The 12,516-nt window shown below is 42.9% G+C and overlaps 3 protein-coding genes across 4 annotated transcripts; 1 reads left to right on the plus strand and 2 right to left on the minus strand.

Moving 5' to 3' along the window:
• Nucleotides 1-388: 388 nt before the first annotated feature.
• LOC102716006 (homeobox protein knotted-1-like 2) lies at nt 389-3,635 on the plus strand. Of its 2 annotated transcripts, none has more exons than XM_006646922.3 (6): nt 389-785; nt 1,347-1,467; nt 2,417-2,607; nt 2,684-2,815; nt 2,904-3,037; nt 3,139-3,635. In XM_006646922.3, the coding sequence occupies exons 1-6, from the start codon at nt 477-479 to the stop codon at nt 3,140-3,142; spliced, it is 891 nt and encodes a 296-aa protein (XP_006646985.2). In that variant the 5' UTR covers nt 389-476; the 3' UTR covers nt 3,143-3,635. The 2 variants fall into 2 exon arrangements, with proteins under 2 accessions (XP_006646985.2, XP_006646986.2); XM_006646923.3 differs by having other exon boundaries at nt 391-785; nt 3,128-3,635.
• Nucleotides 3,636-4,531: 896 nt separating this feature from the next.
• On the minus strand, nt 4,532-4,895 carry LOC121053443. Its single transcript, XM_040520345.1, has one exon. It carries the CDS (start codon nt 4,879-4,881, stop codon nt 4,558-4,560), a length of 324 nt encoding a protein of 107 aa, XP_040376279.1. The 5' UTR covers nt 4,882-4,895; the 3' UTR covers nt 4,532-4,557.
• Nucleotides 4,896-5,451: 556 nt separating this feature from the next.
• On the minus strand, nt 5,452-10,200 carry LOC102704396 (BRAP2 RING ZnF UBP domain-containing protein 2-like). Its single transcript, XM_015834050.2, has 12 exons — nt 9,950-10,200; nt 9,735-9,850; nt 9,375-9,483; nt 9,164-9,278; nt 8,616-8,713; nt 8,204-8,310; nt 7,875-8,121; nt 7,718-7,771; nt 7,360-7,503; nt 7,186-7,250; nt 6,330-6,387; nt 5,452-5,590 (listed from the first exon to the last, which is right to left on the minus strand). Exons 1-12 carry the CDS (start codon nt 10,109-10,111, stop codon nt 5,483-5,485), a joined length of 1,383 nt encoding a protein of 460 aa, XP_015689536.1. The 5' UTR covers nt 10,112-10,200; the 3' UTR covers nt 5,452-5,482.
• Between the last annotated feature and the right edge of the window lie 2,316 nt (nt 10,201-12,516).

Here is a 12,516-nt window from a genome sequence, read left to right on the forward strand (position 1 = left end):
TCTGCTACTAGCTGAGATAGATATTAGACCACACACTCTCTTATATAAATAGATAAATCATTTGTCAGTGTGCTAAATTATTTTGACCTTACGGAGAACCCACTTTTACAATTCACTTCTACACGATCAATTAGAAATAGTCGTGAATCAATCAACTAATATTTTAGAATCGACCTTATTTCAACGAAATAAAGTTGCGTGAGGACGGGCATCGACCATGCCATCCTCGGAGGCCAATCCACTCTTTGACCCCTGCGAGTCCGCGACGACAAAAGCAGCAGGAGCAGCCAAGCCAACCATCGTCATCCAGCACGGCACCGGAGGGAGGGAGGCGAAGGTGTGGCACCACCACGCGACCACCCAACCCAACCCAACCCAACCAAACCCGTCATCCCCTCTCCCTCTCCCACTCCCACCAACCCAAACCCCAGCCGCAACCGCCGCCCCGCCACCGCCCGCGCCGGGGAGCCGCCGCCATGGCGTTCCACTACCCGGACCACGGCCTCGCCATGGACCCGTCTTCCGCCGCCGCGTCCTCGCCCAACCCTAGCTTCTCCCCCGGCGGCGGCGGCGGCGGGGAGAGGGAGAAGGCGGCCGTCGCGGCGCACCCGCTGTACGAGCGCCTGCTGGAGGCGCACGTCGCCTGCCTCCGCGTCGCCACCCCGGTCGACCAGCTCCCGCGCATCGACGCGCAGATCGCTGCGAGGCCGCCTCCCCTCGCCGCCGCCTCCGCCGCCGCGGCCGCTGGCGGGCCCTCCGGTGGGGAGGAGCTCGACCTCTTCATGGTACGGGCCTTGCAGTCCTCGCCCCCCTCTCCCGCCTCCTCCTCTTTCTCTGTGCGCTCTCTCGCGAGCAGCTGATTTGCTCCAGGTGGGGAATTTGGTCGGAGGCAGAAAAAAAATGGAGTACAAGCCTGTTTGGATTATCTGCCTAACTACATGCGATTTTCTGTTCTGTTTCGCTTATACGATAGTAATCTTATCATCGTTTGTGCTCTGGTGATGATTGGTCCTCATCCATATTGGATAAAAATCTCAGAACATAATTCGGTCTCACTATGCCTTGAAACTAGCATAAGGTTGAGCTGTTCTGTGCTCATTGCATTTGAAAGCCGCTTACTTCTAGACGATTATGATACCTATGATGTGCCACTGATCTCTTACTGACATGCTCGCAGTGAGCGTCACATTGTGGAGGTAGTTTAAACACAATGGTATATTGTGGTTTGTGGATTGATCCTAGTAATGATTTATCATTGTATTGGAGATGAACATGCTGTTGTCCTAATGTTTTTCACAGGGACAACCCAATCTGACTCTTAACATACATACCTGTCTTAATTGCAGACGCATTACGTGTTGCTTCTTTGCTCATTCAAGGAACAGCTTCAGCAGCATGTGCGTGTTCATGCAATGGAAGCAGTGATGGGGTGCTGGGAGCTTGAACAGTCTTTGCAAAGTCTAACAGGTAGATTGAAGCTTCTATCTACTTGAATGAGGGGGTGTTTGGCATAGTTCCAAATCCATAATTTGCTAATCTAGATCTGCCTCCATGGAAGATCCTCTCCACCATGGTTTTGGATCTATCTGGTTGGGGAGAGCGTTTGGCTAGAGTTCTGAAGCTCCATAAAACATGCAAGGTGAGGGAGGAGCACAGTTGTGGAGTAGGTCAGCAGGGTCAAGGCCGCTCTGCCTCTGCAGTTGTTTCCAGCTGTGCTCCAGACCCTGCTCCACTCCTTATTTTACTGGATCACTTGGTGTTTGATTCAACTCCACCTCCTCCGGACAAGGATTTGTGATTTGAGGCCCTGCCAAAAAACCCCCTTAATTCAGCAAGTTGCAGAAAATTTCAAAACATGCACTCTTTTTTGTTATTTCATTGATAATATTTAGGTAAGCAGATTGGTTTGAGTTAGTTTCAATCCAATCGCAGTGGGAACTACAAAGTTCATCAATAGAAATAAAAAGAGTGAACACAACATTTTTTGAAGCAATTTATTTTATACCAAGAACACATGATCTCATGTTTTTCCTTTTCTGAGCTCTACTACACATGCTGATTTTGATCAGGAATGCTTCTGTGAGGCCTTGGCAACAATTCTTTGCTGACACAGGCTTGTAGAGTAACATTGAGTGATGATAGGAGTTAAAGTTGGAGTGTGCTAATTTAACTGTTCACCACTTTATATGAAGAATAATGCAATGTTTTTTCATTTTTCATTTTGCTTAGTTTGTATGTTATATCTAAAAGTTCTTACAGAAGGGCTTAGATGAGTGCCAACTAAGAGCATAAGTCCTTTATAAGCTGCAGTCTATACCATGATTGACATTCAGGGGACATCTCCATAGCTAATAGTATTGTGGTAATTGTCAATGCAAGGAATGACTGAGTTCTGCTTGGATAATTGGTTCTGTAGGGGCATCTCCTGGTGAAGGCACTGGAGCGACTATGTCTGATGATGAAGATAACCAAGTGGATAGTGAAGCTAACATGTTTGATGGAAATGATGGGTCAGATGGCATGGGCTTTGGTCCCCTAATGCTGACAGAAGGTGAAAGATCCTTGGTTGAGCGTGTACGTCATGAGCTGAAGAATGAGCTTAAGCAGGTAGCTTTGTGTTCTTTGAAATATTTCATCCATCATCATAGTGCATTATTGGTGAGCAAGAATGTCCTGCCTGTAGGGGTACAAAGAAAAGCTTGTTGATATTAGAGAAGAGATTCTTCGCAAGCGGAGAGCTGGTAAACTTCCTGGTGATACTGCATCTATACTGAAAGCTTGGTGGCAAGCTCATTCTAAGTGGCCATACCCAACTGTGCGTAACACATATTAGCACCATTTCAAAAACTTTGTTACGTTTCAATTTCGGGACATGATGAGCAGTTCTTTCTACACATATTCAGGAGGACGACAAGGCTCGCCTAGTGCAGGAAACAGGGTTACAACTGAAGCAGATCAATAACTGGTTCATTAACCAGCGCAAACGAAACTGGCACAGCAACCCAGCATCCTCTGGCGAAAAGACCAAGAAGAAAAGGTACTGTATCGGAAAACTCTCCCTTAATATTTCATAACAAGCTCGCAACTTTGTGTTTATCGGTTCTACCCTGTTGATGCATGTAAAAAGAAACGTTACAGGTGATAGTGGTGCCGAGCAATCATGGTAGATTGGTTCAACACGATTACATGAAACTAGATGTAAACAGTACGTGATTGTGAAGAGTGTAGTACATTCTCTCGTGCTCTGATGTGACAAGATCTGGAGACCGGCCCATTCACAAGGGAATTGAGATCATAGGCGTAATCACTGGGCAAACAAGTCATCTGAAATTGTAGCATAAGCGCACAAAAACCATAAGGTGGGTGGTATTGACTTTCGCAGTATAGCATCGAGTGTCTGCTAATGTGATTTTGTGGAGTGTGTTGTATAACCGATGAACGGAGAAGGAAGCCTTGTATGCCGTATGTAATTGTGTGTCTTATTTATCATGTAATATATTATTTTAGGAGCTTTAAGATTCGGATTGGACGTCCACTGTTTTGATTTACGGTGCAGTGTTTTGGATGTTGTAACATGTGTTGGTAATTCACTCTACAAAATGGTCCCCCTAAGGCAAAGTATTGTTGTATGTGTATAAGTTTTTTCTACACATGGCAACCATGGCATTGTAGCTGATGCTATTTGTTCTCTTCTTTATTTTTTTTTTTCATTTCTACACGGTTTATCCCTGGATTATATAATAGTAGGGGAGGTACACATCTAATTAAGCAGCTGTATCTGGCACATTCTACCGGCGATGCAAACTGTGGCTTCTGGTGTTGTGATGGTTACGGCCAAGACAGGCCAGTGAAACAGCTGCAGCCTGCACCATTCTAAGACAAAACGAGGCTTAATCATTCCAAGAATTGGTCTAAGTGGCAAGTAGTCAGCACGCGAAGTCTAACCATGTGGTCCATGTAGCCTTGAACCAATCACCAATTGAGAAGAGTCGATGCGTATTTTTGTCTTTGCTTGATATTTTCCTTCGGGCTCGATCCATCTCTGTCAACATCAAAACAATTAAGAGAATCTTAATTTGCATAGCCCAAACGGCCAAACCCAAACGACAAGCTGACTAGGATAGCAGGATTAATAATTAATCGCCGTATCACGCCAGATTACCTAGGGCAGTTTAGTTCTGCATCCAGCTGTAGCCTGTAATGTCACGGAAATATCAAAGAAACATATGACAATCATTTCTCGTTCATCTTCAAGAATCCCAATGTTGATTAATCCTAATTCACCGGTGTAACGCATGAGTTGTAATGAAAAAAAATTGGTGCCTACCAAGAAGGCAAGAATTGAGAAAAGAAAAACTCGCGTGTTTCAAACCGCAATACGAACTCGAAACCTCCAAATCAAAATATCAATCATACATATATATAATCACCTTCTTTACATGGATATATACTGTGTGACAAACTCTTAATAACTCAAGGAGTGATCTACGTGCATCATGAGCATGCCTAGATACGGTCTCCTGCAACCGGCCGATGGTTCCGGTTGCCGCCGGGCGGCTACGCGACGGCGCCGGCGGCCGGCGGCGGGGGGAAACTCCGGTAGAGCAGACCGTCCGCGCGGTGGTTGCCGGCTTCGAAGTCTCCGTCTTCGTCGTCGTCGTCGTCGTCGGCGGCGGCGGCGGCGCCCTCGTCGAAGTTGAGCGCGTAGCTGAGCGGGTCATACCGGAACTCCCCCGGCGCGCCGACGCGGCGGCGCCACTGCGCCACCGTGTCGCCAAGGCCACCGCCGCCGGAGCCGGAGCCGAAGCAGCAGCACACCGTGGCCCTCAGCCTGTCCCGCAGCGAGCTCAGCGGCGACGGCGGCGAGGCCTCCGTCTCCATGAAGCCTCTTAGCTTTCGCTACCACCTACTCACCTAAGCTAAGCGACTTAAGCCCAAGTAAGCAAATGAGCTTCAGCGCCCAAGGCAAGCAAGCAAATTAGCACTAGTAATACGGTCAAACCTCCTGTGATTAGCAGTAGGTGACCTGGTAAAAAGACGGAAATGGACATAATGGAGGAGGGCAGACCATGGAATGCATTCGTCTTATTCGAAATTTTAGCACAAATATGCTAAAATATATGTTGTAATAATAGTACTTTTAATGAAAACAAGTCGCAGAAAAATATGATACTTCCAAAATAGGCCAAATGTTAGGTTAAAAAGTCAACATTTAAAAACTGGGAGCAGTTGAGTGACATAGAAAGGCATGGAAATTTGTCCAGGAGAACAGTGTACAAAATCTGGTTTTATATGCATTTGAGAAGCCAACAAATGTACGGCCATGGGTAGCACATAACTGTCAACAGATAATATGGGGGCAAGAATGTACCAGGGGTATCGCTTACTGCCAAAATGTCATTCATACTAATGCTGAAAAACAGCTTACGGTAGTAACCAATCTCAGTTCTAATCTCTGATGTTGCTGCTGATTGCAGATGATTCAGGTTGTACGGGAAGAATCGGGAGCCTCGTTTCTATCGCTTGAGGCCGAGTCAGAAGCTTCTGCCACAGTATTTTGGCGCTCAATATAGGCTATCAAAATTCTTAGCTGTCACAAGAGGATGATGGATCAGTAAGCCTTTTAAGACAATGAGACTATGCATGTGTAAACATTATAGAGAAGATTGCAAAGAGAGAATAACCAAAAGATCCATGTTTCCCCCTTTTGGTACGGCCAAAATGCCAGATAGCATCTATTGGCACACAAAGTATACCTTCCGACCATGAGATACAATGCCTTAGGGAAATAGTTACATGCATATCGTGACCTAAACTTTATGCAAACAAGTGACTAACCTATCTGGTATTAGTACGATCACACCAATTAGCGGTAATAGCCACCAAGTCCAAACAAGACACTACTAGAGCACCCCAACAGCTTATCTAAATTTAGTCATTCATATTTTCATTTGATTATCTAAAACAGTTTCATCCTTCATATCTCTTTGTACTCTACTAGATCATCCATATATGATATTCTCTATATCTCTTTAGAGGATGGAGAGATTATCCAAATATAAAGTTTCTCTCTTAATATAAATGATATCCAAAAATAGATGATAGGATGACCGTTCTGTTGGAGCTCAATTTGTAGTCTTCATCCTCTATTTTCATAAAGGAGGATGGAATAAATGAGCTGTTAAGAATGCTGGGGATAAACAAGCATGCCAGAGCTGAGTTGCTAACACGATAACATCAGTTGCATGCCCGCAATGATGGCTATGCAGTATCACGAGAAGAGAAGGATGGGACTTGTTAGAAACAACAGTTAGTTTAAACATACTAACCTCTTCCTCCTCCAGCTTCTCAATCTTCTCATCTTTCAATCTAATGGCAGCTTGTTCCCTACAACAAAATCAAACCGATTTTAATCCTGAGTAAATAAAAACTATAAATTGAAACCGCTTCAAGTTCTAAATTAGCATGATTTCTGCCCCAACTTCAACAACTGCAAGGGAAATTTATAAAAGGCAAAATTTGTTACAGGGCATCGAAAAAACGCGTAATTAGCTGATGGACACCGTAAGATCACGAATTTGCCGTAGGACACCAAAAAATGCGTTAATTAGCTGGTAGACACTCCAGCCATTATTTTATTAATTTCAGAATATTTTTTTAAAAAAATGACGAGATTGCCCTCACTGGTCAACCCGTTATACTGACTAGGTCCGGTCGAACCAAACCCAGTCGGTCTCGGCGTCGCACCACACCCGAACCCTAGCCTACAGGGCGACTAAGCAGGTGGCGGCGGAGGCGACCCAACTGCGACGAGGGCTGCGGCGACCTAACCACCGTGGACAATCTCGTCTTTTTTTAAAATTTTGATTTCAAAATTAATAAAATAATAGCCAGAGTGTCTATCAGCTAATTACCATATTTTTTGTGGTGCTCTGTCGTAAATTCGTGATCTTACGGTGTCCACTGGCTAATTACGCGTTTTTTCGATGCCCTGTAGTAAATTTTGCCTTTATAAAATGACCAAATTCACTTTGGTCGCTCATTACAACATATGGGATGGAGGCAATGAAATACAACCATATTTAACTAAGTAATAACCTAGCTGGAATAGGACATGATTGTATTAAACAAGGATTGATTCATAAGTCGTCCCTGTGATGATCTGAAAGACATCGGAGAAAATACCTTTCTTTTGCTTTTTGAATCCTCTCTCTCAACATCTCCATGTTTTTTACAAGATTTTCATGAATCTAAGAAATATCAAAATAACTATGAGTACATAGGTCATAAATTTCCTTGATGGCAGTAATTGTTGAACTCCAGTTTCAGATTTAATATTAAAAATAGTCAAGAGCTTACATCGTTGAGAAACCTTGTCTCTTCCATACACTTATCAAGCTTTGCCTGTGACTTTTGTACTTTTATGCCCACCGCTTTCTCAGTAGCAGCAGTGATTTCTTTCTCATTGTCCTCTTTGACTTCTAGCAGAAGTGACTCATAGTACTACATTAGCACCAAAACCAGAAAGTACATCAGCACTGAAACCAAAACTTACATGACCAAATACTGTTTTACTGATTGGATACCAAGAAATCTTGCAAACATATAGAGACCAGCAAGGAGTGATATAAATGTTACCTTGGATGATAATAAACATCAACTAAACAACAAAACAATGCATAAACTATGTAAACTTATATTTCTTTATTTAACTTACATTTCTTTGTTTTTCAAGCTGAGAAGTGACGAGATCATTGTACTCTTCAACAATCTAAAAGCAGGGAAATGCACAGTTGTAAGAGACAGAAAATGCAAAATGTACTACGATGGTGTAGCTAGTGATTTCCACAAACTTTATTTACAGAATACATTACATCAACCACTTTACTGTTGAGCAGAGCTTCATTGATCCCTGCATCACCACTGCATGTCGAACACATACCATCCGCTGAATGATCACCATATAAATTGTACTCAAACAGATTCCCATCTGTTTTCAATTGAATCAGACGATGCACATAGCTGTCCCTAGCATAACCCCAAACCTTCTGTGTTTCTAATTCAAGTGAATAACAATGTTGTGTTTCTTTCCAGTGTGCAATAGCATGGCCACCTTTGTACCTGTGAGAATGTTAATCCCCAATCAATCCAATAAGTTGTTTATTTATTGCAATTCACATCTTCCGGAGTTATCATGAAATACCTTCCACATCCAACATGGTCACAGATGACACAAATCCAAAGATTTTCTGATGTTCCACAAATTGAACACATGGATTTCTCTGGTTGCTGTTGACAATATCTGCAAACCTGCACAATACTTCCCAATGTAAACACAAATAGATGTCATAGTGAGAGGAAAAAAAAAAGCCCAGGATCTACTAACACCAGGGAGAAACAAAGAAGTACTAAATTGCAAATTATAAATTGCCAATCAATCTCCTAGTAAGTATTACTTTAAAAAAGAAAGTAGTTGATTGCCATAAATTTGTGCTTCCTGAAACTTGGCAAACAAACGTTCCTATTAAATCTTGACAGAACAGTATGATGATGCACTTGGTAAACTAACATAAAATTAACACACATGAAATAACTAAATTGACTTAAGATCTTACTGGGCACGAAGAGTCTGTCCATTTTGATATGCATGAACAGTGGAAAGAATGGTTGCATATTGTTGTAAGAATGCCTCCAGGATCTTGGTCAAGTCGTTCTTTTGACAATAGAAGCAGATAATTGGTAAGATCAATGTGAATTCCAATTTCCACAATCCATTGCTATACTTTGGGCTTAAGTGAAGAATATAAATATAGAAAACTGCTCCTGGTTGCATACATATGTTTGGGCATCGGCATGCATAATTCTCAATACACACTTCGGCCACTAATATCTATTGCAATATATTCATAAAACCTGATAAAAACTATAATATATGAAATTAATTTCCCTGAGAGAGATACACACATGATTTGCATGTATAAATAGAAATATGGAAAAAGATAACGTTACTTGAAATTTCAATGGTTGACTACATGCATGTCCAAACTGACGTATGTACTTGTGGCTAGAGTAATAATATTTTCAGGTGGGGTGAACATATCTAACTTTAACAAACTGAAAAGACCATTGTATGTCGAGAATAACTCAAAATGCCTCCACATACCAAGACATACTGGGCATGTAGGTTGTTCAGCTGAGCTTGTAACTGAGCTATGCGTGTGCTCAATCAATTGAGTGTAGTGAACTTCTTCCACAAAACGAATGCGACAAACATCATCCTGCAGCACATCCACCTCCCATCAATCACCATAGCACAAAATTACTCAGAGCAGCAGAAAATCGAAGTACACAGCAGAATAAAACCGAACCATCACCTCCAGTGATGTGAAATGCCTCCCATTAAAGTTGTCATAGAAGCCATCCGTGTCGCTCTGAGTGTCGAACTTTATAAGAACGCTGTACTGGTCCTCCACCCCATCAATCCTACAACATAACCACCCAAAATTAACACTCCAATTCACACATACATCGGAATCATTCCTGCACATCAACTTGGCCAATGTTTACTAAGGAACACACGCGCGCGATCAGCATAATTGAACAAAATTTTGAGACTAGATATACAAACAGCTAATCACACTTTATCAACTGAGAACTGAAACCCAATGTGCTAGGGCCGTAAGTAAGAGTAGCAAGCTAAGAGATGAGAAGCAGCAGCGATCAAGGGAATGTACCTGACGATGCGCATCTCGAGCATGTGGGGGAGGAAGGTGCCGCAGAAGCTGCAGAAGTCGGCGTAGGTGAGGTGGTTGGGCACGGCCGGCATGCACACCCACGGCTTCCTCCCCGCCTACAGACACGCGCGAGCAGGAGGCCTTGAGAGAGGCCACTAAACCGAATCGGCAGGCGGTCACGAGGACCATCGAAGCAGCTCGGAGAGGTAGCTTACCGGAAGCACGGAGGCGGCGGCGGGTGGGTCGGGGTGGAGGACGACGACGCCGCGGGCCTCCTCGATGCGTGGGTTCCCGGAGGAGAAGGGCACGGAATCGAGCGCGGTGGCGGGCGATGAGGTGGAGGCGGAAGGGGCTAGGGATATGGACTCGCCGGCCATGGCTGGCGCGTCGGCGTCGGCAGCGGCGGCGGCGGCGGCGGCGAGAGGAGCAGAAGCCGACGGCGAAGAGCGTTTGTTGCTTCCTTCCTCGAGCGTCGTGTCGCGAGCGCTGTCATGTTTCTCTTTCCTTTAAATAAGAATGGACTTTAAATAAGAATGGATTAGAGTATCGAACGGCTCATCTAAATTTAATCATTCATATTTTTATTTGGATGATCATAAACTAGTTTCATCCTTCATATCTCTTTTTGCTCCACTAGATTATCTATATATGCCATCCTCTATATCTCTTTAGAGCATAGAGATCATCTAAATACGAATGTTCTCTCCTAATATGGATGGCATCTAAAAATAGATGATAGGATAGCCGTTCTGTTGAAACTTAATTTATAGTCATCATCCTCTATTTATTTTCAAGATAGAGGATGAGATAAATGAGCTGTTAGGGATGCTCTTAAGGGGTGGACAAGGGGATAAACTTTAGCCCTTTGTCCCATCGAATGTTTGGATATTTATTATAAATGGTAAATATAAATTATTAATAAAACCAGTCCATAATTTTGGACTAATTCGTAAGACGAATCTATTGAGCCTAATTAATCTATAATTAGCCTATGTGATGCTACAGTAAACATACTCTAATTATGGATTAATTAGGCTTAAAAAAATTCGTCTCGCGGATTAGCTCTCATTTATGAAATTAGTTTTTTTATTAGTCTATGTTTAATACTTAAATTAGTGTCTACACATCCAATGTGATATTTTTTAGCCCTATCTAAACAACCCCTAATACTTGTTTTAAAAATGAGATTTGCTTCGGTCCAACAAAAAGTACCTCGAGGTATCGGTACCACGCGATATCAAATCGTTTATGATCGTAGGATCAAACATTGCATATCCTACTTACCTAGATCTAATGGTTCACCTCGAGGTAATTTTTGTTGGACCGGAGCAAATATTTTTAAAAATATAGCAATCCAACGCTCAATTAAATGGAAGTTTGATTCGTGGTATGAGTTAGTACTATATTTTTTTAGTATTTTTTTAATTTTTTAGTATAACTTTGTAATAACAATTCAAACTAGGTGTGAATTCACGATTAAAAACAAACTATTGCTGGTCGCCCAGTGGTCTCATGCGTGGGAGACCGTTAGTGGAGCAAGCAGTCACTTGGCTATTGGCTTTGGTGCACAAAACCGCCGGTTAGTAGGTGGGCTAACCGTCATCGGTGGTTTTATTTAAATGAAATTTATCTAAATTTAAACTTTTTTATTCAACGAGAGATGTTTTTACTTCAAACCACGTGGTTACCACCGTGAAACCGTTCCTACCGTGTATTTTCAAGTTTTTAGTCAAGCTATGCAGCAACCGTAGAAAAATGCACAATTACCACGACAAACCATTTCTATTGCTGATTTTGAATTCAAATTTTTAGATGTCAAATTCCTCGCGGTTATCAGTTTTCACAGTTACCGCGTGGTAATCATGTTACCGCTGAGCAGTGGCATTGACTCGCCAACAGTTTGGCGAATGTAGGTTGGACCGACGTGTCCTAGGGAAAATGGGTAAAAAAATATCGAAAAACGTAGCCCTAATTATAAATGATGAATACTAGATTACTAGGGGTTATATGACTCGATGTGTAGTGTTGTAGTTAACGCGGTAAGTATCCTATTTAGGGAGTACGTTTGCAAGAATAAAACTCAAGAATTGACGGGGCCGCACAAGCGGAGGAGCATGTGGTTTAATTCGATACAACGCGGAAAACCTTAGAGCATCTTCAATGGAGGACTAAAAGTTAGATCCTAAAAATCATGTATTGGAGGTCTTCTAAACAATTATGGGCCTATAAATTACCCTACACTCCAACAGAAACCCAAAAATTAGGTCCTAAAATAGTTAGTTAACCAAACAAACTAAATTTGTTAAGATTGTTTTCACGTTTTTCCCGCTTGCTCACGTCGTTCTCTTCTTTTTCACCGGCAACAAGAGTGTTAGCTTTTACTGTTCTAATTAATAATATATGTATTGTCTCATGTCAATGCTAACATCTGACATCGCTATTCCTTTTACTGCTCTAATTATTATTTTTTTAACTATATGCTCTGTCTTGCCTATACTATATTGGATTATACTATATTTGGTCCATATAGCATTGTCTTGTTTGCAGAATAGAGAGGAGAGGGAGTGACGCCGTCTAAGGCCTTCGATGGAGCAGGCAACGCCGGTCGCGGGCTACGCCGGAGGGGAATGTGCTGGCAACGAGATTCGGTGGACCGCGGCTGCTCCGGCGGCGAGCTTCGACAGAGCGGGCGGTGCTGGAGGGGCTGCTCCAGCGGCAAGATTCGGCGGAGCAGGCGGCGCTGGCCGCGGGTTGCTCCAGCGACGAGATTCGGTGGAGCAAA

This window comes from Oryza brachyantha, chromosome 2 (genome assembly GCF_000231095.2).
Source record: "Oryza brachyantha chromosome 2, ObraRS2, whole genome shotgun sequence".
In the NCBI taxonomy this organism is placed as follows: domain Eukaryota; kingdom Viridiplantae; phylum Streptophyta; class Magnoliopsida; order Poales; family Poaceae; genus Oryza; species Oryza brachyantha.